This window comes from Helianthus annuus, chromosome 13, assembly GCF_002127325.2.
Source record: "Helianthus annuus cultivar XRQ/B chromosome 13, HanXRQr2.0-SUNRISE, whole genome shotgun sequence".
Classification (NCBI taxonomy): domain Eukaryota; kingdom Viridiplantae; phylum Streptophyta; class Magnoliopsida; order Asterales; family Asteraceae; genus Helianthus; species Helianthus annuus.
In genome coordinates this window covers 25,857,002-25,864,124 of record NC_035445.2, presented here as the reverse complement: position 1 = coordinate 25,864,124, position 7,123 = coordinate 25,857,002, and the positions used below count along the sequence as shown (strand labels likewise).

General features: G+C 37.3%; 1 protein-coding gene across 1 annotated transcript; it reads left to right on the top strand.

The window, feature by feature from the left end:
- LOC110900649 (ATP-dependent DNA helicase pif1-like) lies at positions 1-2,948 on the top strand. The gene is made up of 4 exons (XM_022147529.1): positions 1-25; positions 1,286-1,593; positions 1,647-2,501; positions 2,550-2,948. Exons 1-4 carry the CDS (start codon positions 1-3, stop codon positions 2,946-2,948), a joined length of 1,587 nt encoding a protein of 528 aa, XP_022003221.1.
- Positions 2,949-7,123: the final 4,175 nt, after the last annotated feature.

The following is a 7,123-nucleotide window of genomic DNA, read 5'->3' as shown; positions in this document are numbered from 1 at the left end:
ATGCGAAAAGATTCTGGCATGAGCGGTATGTTTTTTATCCTTTTGTTATATTTTGTGATGGTATACTTGTTGGGTTTTTCACATGTTTATCAAAGTATTTTATCCTTATAAAATAAAAACACAGCGGAAATTTATTTATTTAAAACATGTTTACTTACAAGATATAAAACTCATTTTATATGTAAAACCCAATCCCGGATCCATATACGAACATGCATGCTATCAAAATTAGAACACAACCATAGGGTGTTTAGAATACTACCTTCCAAGGAGTAATGGATCTGAAGAAGATGATGCTTCTTGAATGGTTGCCTTCAAGTGTAGAAGACCTCAAGCTTGTATACCCCAAGCCTTCCAACAAACACCTTATGTTTAGCTAGGATTTCTACACTTATGAACTCACTAGAAAAATCCTTCTTGGAACCAACTCTTGGCCAAAAATTATCAAGGGAAGTTATGGAGTTCTTGCACTTGATATATCAACTTGAAAGACCCTTCTTGATCAACCACACCATGGCCGAAAATTAGAGATAGTATTACAAGTTCTTCACTTGAAATTATCTCCTCATTTGGCTCTTATCTTGGCCGATTTTTAGAGAGAGTTCTCTAAGTCTTTCAAGTTGATTCAAGTGTTGCACCTTCTTGTATTTGACATCTTGGTATTTATAGAACCATGAGAGAGAATTGCCACCCATCTTGACCAATCATGTGGCCACTTACACATGCATTTGCATGTAATGCTATTGGACAAAATTGCTTGGGAAGATCACCCAATCACAACCCATCTAACTTGTAAGACATGCATGTAGTGTGATTGGACCAACAATTTTGGGAAGACCCCATGGGGGGGGTGGCGGCCTAGTCTTTTTATTAAAAAAATAAATCAATTTGTCTTTTAAATAATATAAGTCTTGTATTTTATAACTTTTATAAAATATAACATCATATGTTCACAAGACTTTATGAAACTTTTATTAAGTTATTTAACCCATTAAATAACAAAATAAAGTACTCTCTCAAAATAAATTATCCATATAATTTATTGGTTTGTCAAGTGCAATTATTTAGAAAACCAATTTCTTAATATTGTAAGTGTTAATATTTATTTGTTTGATCATATCACAAATAAATAACATAAGTGTTTGTCTAGCTTGTTATTGGGTATGACTCGACTTGGATCATAACGTACTAGCCACATCAATTTAATATGTGTCTTGGGCATGCAGAGTCCAACAATACTAACAAGTTGTTTCGTTATATTAAGTAATTTTCATTTTCATTGTAGGATTCGTTGTTTCTGACGAACGTTTAAAGAATATAACGTTGTCGAAAATCGAAAAATTACTTCTTTGTAATGGATCCAGCTTGCACAGGTTCTCAGCAATGCCTTATCCTGATGATGACTATCTAATGTCCGAGAGCAACCGTCTGATAAACGAGGAGCTTTCTTTTGACACGGATGAAGTTAGGGCTGAGTTCAATAATCTTCACAGGTGTCTAAACGGTGATCAAAGAGTAGTGTATAATGAAATTATGGATGCTGTTCGAAGTGGTAATGGTGGTGTTTTTTTGTGTACGGTTATGGTGGTACGGGTAAGACTTTTCTGTGGAAAACTTTAGGTGCTTCCATTAGATGCAATGGACAGATTGTTATTAATGTTACTTCAAGTGGTATTGCATCTTTGTTGTTATCACGAGGTCGTACTGCTCACTCTCGATTTCATATTCCAATTAATGTCAATGAAGATTCGGTATGCCATATAAAGCCTAATACTGAAGTTGCGAATCTTCTATATGAAGCCAAGTTGATTATTTGGGATGAGGCACCGATGGTACACAAACATGCTTTTGAGGCTCTTGATCGTACAATGAAGGATGTTTTGAGTGTGTTTGATTCACGAAATTCAGAACTTCCATTTGGTGGGAAAGCTATCGTCTTTGGTGGTGACTTTAGACAGATCCTACCTGTTGTACAAAATGGAAGCGGGCAAGAAATCGTAAATGCCTCTTTATGTTCATCCCACATCTGGTCCAGTTGCAAGGTCTTAAAATTGACAACCAACATGCGTTTATCGGTTGGATCCAGTAGCTCAAACATCGAGGAGATAAACGAATTTGGTAAATGGCTTCTTGACATCGGCGAAGGTAATGTTGGTGATTCTAACGATGTTGATGCAAATATTGAAATACCTCCTCATCTCTTAATAACTGATGAAAATGATCCAATTCAAGGTTTGATTGACTTTGTATATCCTTCAGTTCTTCATCGTTATAAAGACTGTGACTACTTTTCTGAGAGAGCTATACTCGCTCCTAAGAATGAAGTTGTTCATGAGATAAATGACCGTTTGCTTGCTTTGTTTCCCGGTGAAGAAGTAGAGTATCTTAGCTCTGATAGTTTATGTCCGACTGAGGAAATTAACGATCCGTTACATCAAGATTTGTATAATCCAGATGTGTTAAATAGTGTGAAAGTATCAGAGTTACCAAATCATAGATTGGTATTAAAATTGGGTGTTCCGGTTATGCTTTTGAGGAATATTGATTAGCAAAACGGTTTGTGCAATGGTACGCGTCTTCAAATCACACGTCTTGGTAAACGTGTTATTGAGGCTGAGATATTATCAGGAAGTAATGTTGGTTCAAGAACTTACATCCCAAGAATTAGCATGATTCCATCTGACAAGAAAATTCCCTTCAAATTTCAACGAAGGCAATTTCCAATAACCGTATGTTTTGCGATGACTATTAACAAAAGTCAAGGACAATCTCTATCGAGAGTTGGTATATACCTGAGAGACCCCGTGTTCTCACATGGTCAGCTTTATGTTGCGTTGTCGAGGGTAAAGACTAAAGATGGCGTTAAGGTTTTAATATTCGACAAAGATGGGAGGCCAACAAATAAAACGGCAAACGTTGTTTACAAAGAAATATTTGGGAAATTGTAGTTTAAACTTTTGTTATGAGGTTTATTCGGGCAATATGGTGTGTTTTTTTTATATGCTTTTATTGTATGTTGGGGTTTATCTATGCCATGTCTTTATGTTACTTATTTAATGACTATGTAATTTGTTTTATTTGTTTATGGTTTTTCATTGTTATATGAATAGAAGATGATATTACTATGTATTAAATATAACATATAAACAAAAACTAGAACATGTAGATATTTTTAGACACGGTTACATAATAGAAGTCCAAACTACATGATTATCGTAACTATTAAACATGGTAACCTACTAGAAAACAACTTATAACACTACATAACTTACATAACTTTCTAAACATTAGCCAAAATTACTATATATTATGTTTCAACCCTGTTTCAAAGTTTCAAACATCACCATTAGCGGAAAACGCCGGTAAGGAAGAAAACACAAATATCTTCAAAGTACTGGAACTTGCAATGATCACCTTCTTGTATGTTGTTATCTTTTAGCCATTTCGCCCAGCCTTTCACCACATACTTGATACTGTTTTTATTTGTTTCTGCCCTAACATCATGTTTTGTCTCCACATTCTGCCTGTTCGCGATTTTAACTTTCAAGGTTTCGTCAATTCCTGTTATCCGTGCTACTTCAACTGGTATGCGCTATAAGTTACAAAACATAATAATAATTTCCATTATGATGTTGACGTATTTAAAAAAATATAAAACTTAACCAAATAATGTAAACATATTTGATGCGTATTAACATATTTGTGTTGTCGGAACTTACAAAGCGTTTCGTGTATGGCACAATAAATGTCAGCGGACCAATATCATCATCATCAAACTCCTCCGAGTCATCCGAAGAGTCTTCAGAATCCGATAGGATGACAACATCGTTTTCAACTCCAGCCATTCTACGATACATATAAAACGTTAATCCGTTTAAAATAGAATATCAGAGTATAACAAATAATGCAATTTGGTGACATACATACGTTAAATAAGTTAATTTGTTTTGATGCTTCATTTCTATTCTATTTGACTTACTTTAATATCAGTTGTTTCATTTCTATTCTATCCTGTATTAGTAATCATTTTTAATCAATCTAAATTACACAAATGTGTAAATAAATACATAGAAAAACAAAATTACGTTAAACGTCTTTGTTGTTACATCTTTTATTACCCAATAAGTCAATAGACGAGAACAACTTAACTTTATACCCTAACGTATAAGACACCTCACTATTGTTTTCTTTAAGATAATGATAGTTTCGTTAACTACCACAATTTTCATACAATCGTTTCTTCCAACATCCATCATTCATGATTATTTTTTCATACCAATTACAAAATTACGTGTTAAGTAATATTAGACAATAATTTTTTATAACTATGTCTTTATGATAGTCATTGTCACACCCCCAAATTCACCCGCGGATATCACCCGCTTCGAGGGCGTGACTGACCAGGATCCAGCCACCAATTATACTGACAACTTAAGTTAATAGCAAAAGTAATACTTACTAACCATAAGATTAGCAAATATCAAGTTCAGTGTTCAAAGTTTAAGTTCAGAGTAAATGTAGCGGAAGCATAATAAACAGTTTTAAACATTGTTCGCAAGGTAAACACGATAAATGCCCAACACACGGGCAGACGACCACTACACATCCCAAGCAGCTGCTCCAGTCACTGGCCACCTGCAAAGCATGCAGTAAGGGGGTCAACAATAATGCTGAGTGAGTTCACTAGTTGCCCAGTTTTAATTACCAAAAACTTGTTTCACCAGTTAATTTATCCGTTTATACATGCCATGGGGAGCTACCCCAAAAGTAAGCGACTAAACTGTTTTTCCAATACCGAACACTAGGTAACCGAATGCGTTTCCGCAGGATGCCCCGATGTCAATGTTCTATCATCATTGACGGATTGCCTGAGTACATTAGTTCACGACCGATCCCATACCATGGCACGGTGTGAGGCTGGTAAGACCTAAATAGCGCTATCAACTAATAACCCGTTCGCCTGGCACCGGCGACTAATCGGTATTATGTAGTAGGGACTTGAGTGATAGAGTTGCGTTTAGTGCCGTTGATTGCATTCCGTATAAACAGTAATTAACTAAAAAGGTTTCCCAATACAAGGGAAGATAAAGTAAGTTTGTTCCCAATGACAAGGGAAGGAAATGTAGACGGTATCCCCTTTACAAGGGGATAGGGTTGTTTCAGTCTCGTGTCCCAAACCACCGGGACGCATGCTTTTAAGTTGTGAACTCACCTTGGGTTGCTCGGTAAGATACGTTACTTGGTTAAGTATGCTGGTCACCACGTCCTAACATGGTTACCGAATATGGGTCAAGTCGGGTACAAGTAAACATGTATACATACAGTAACATGTAGACATACACACAGTTAACAGGCAGAAATACAAACAGTAACGCATATGCCTACAGTAGCAAATCAAAATGAAGTCCAGTCAATAGGAGGCCCAACAGTTGAAGCCCAAAACAACAAGACAAACAGTCAAGGCCCAAAAACATAAAACAGCCCAGTCGAAACTAAGGTGGTTGCGACTCGCAACCGAGGTTGCGACTCGCAACTGCGGTCTCGGTCCGTCACGTTTTGGTTACGACTCGTAACCGGAGATTGCGACTTAGCAGGTGTGGTTGCGACTCGCAACCAGGTTCGATGCGTGCTGATTGCGACTCGCGACTGGGAGGTTTCGACTGGTCATGCGTGGTTTCGAGTAGCAACCAAAGGTTGCGACTCGCAACCGTGATAACGTGCATGGCAATCCCTTCTAGAACCTGCAGACTTGTACTATCCAATGAAATTGCATTTTCATGTAAAGGTTGTACTATTTCCACTAAAACATGTTTGTTGGTCGATTTGTGCACCAATTTGGATCTAAATCAGCATTTTCAAACTATTATACACATTCAAACTGTTCTTCATTCATTCAATAAAACTTCAAACATTTAATCAAGGAATCATGAATTCTAATTTAACCCGAATCCAAACAGGAAGCTCATAAAACCATGTATCATCTCTTGACAAGGATTATAATACCTATTCCAACATAGATTTCATATTTGTTAACAAACAAATCCTAAGAACATGCAATTCTAACCAACCCCTTAACATTCATCGGATAACCCAAAGCTATGAACAACCAAAAATCATCGAGTAATCACCTCCCTTATCACATTTATGAACATACAAGCCTAGTATTCATACTAAGACCTCTAATCACATCAACAAGCATAAAACCATAACAACTTCAACAATCATGAACATATAAATACTAACCGGTTAGAGATTCAAGGTGTGCGGGTAAGATGGATTGATGAATGAGCTTCCGGTTGGTGGTTCCGAGCTAAAGCCGAGTATGTTCTTGATGTTGGTTGAATCCGAGAAGAAGAAGAGGGATGAGAAGAGTGGTCTTGGTTGTTAGAACTTTTAGGGTTTTAGGGTTTAGTGAAGAAGATGTGAGGAGAGTGTGAGAAGAGAGTGTGTAAAATGATTAAGGGAGGTGGGGTTGGGTTTATATAATGTTGCGAGTGTGGGCTAGGGTGGGTTTTCGGGTTGGGTTTAATTTCCTACAAGGCCAAGGCCTAGCCGGCCCGTTACTAATGTTCACTCGAGGCCGTGGTCTCGAGTCGGGTTGCTTGTGATATCGGTTTACATATACAACACTTATATATATATATACATACACATAAGCAATTCGGCATATAACACATAATAGCAAATAGTTTTTCATACATTTTTACTGTTAGTCGATTACGTACACGTTTGTTACATCGAAAGGTTATCCGGAAAGATCCGAGGTGTCACATTATCCCCAAGTTTTAGGAACTTTCGTCCCGAAAGTTAAGGCAGCCACTGTCAAGCTAGTGTATGTGAAGGCGCTTCAACGGGGTGTCACATCATCCCCCCGTTAGTTTGGAATTTCGTCCCGAAATTCGTTCGTAGCTTCAGTGCTGGGATTTTCGTTTGGGAACAACTGGGGATACTTGTGCTTCATCTGGTCTTCCCGCTCCCAGGTATACTCTGGGCCACGTCGCGAGTTCCAACGAACTCGTACAAGAGGTATCTGGCTACGTTTGAGGATTTTGATCTCTCGATCAGTGATCTCAATCGGTTCCTCAGTAAAGTGTAGCTGTTCGTCAATCGTTAGTTCCTTAAA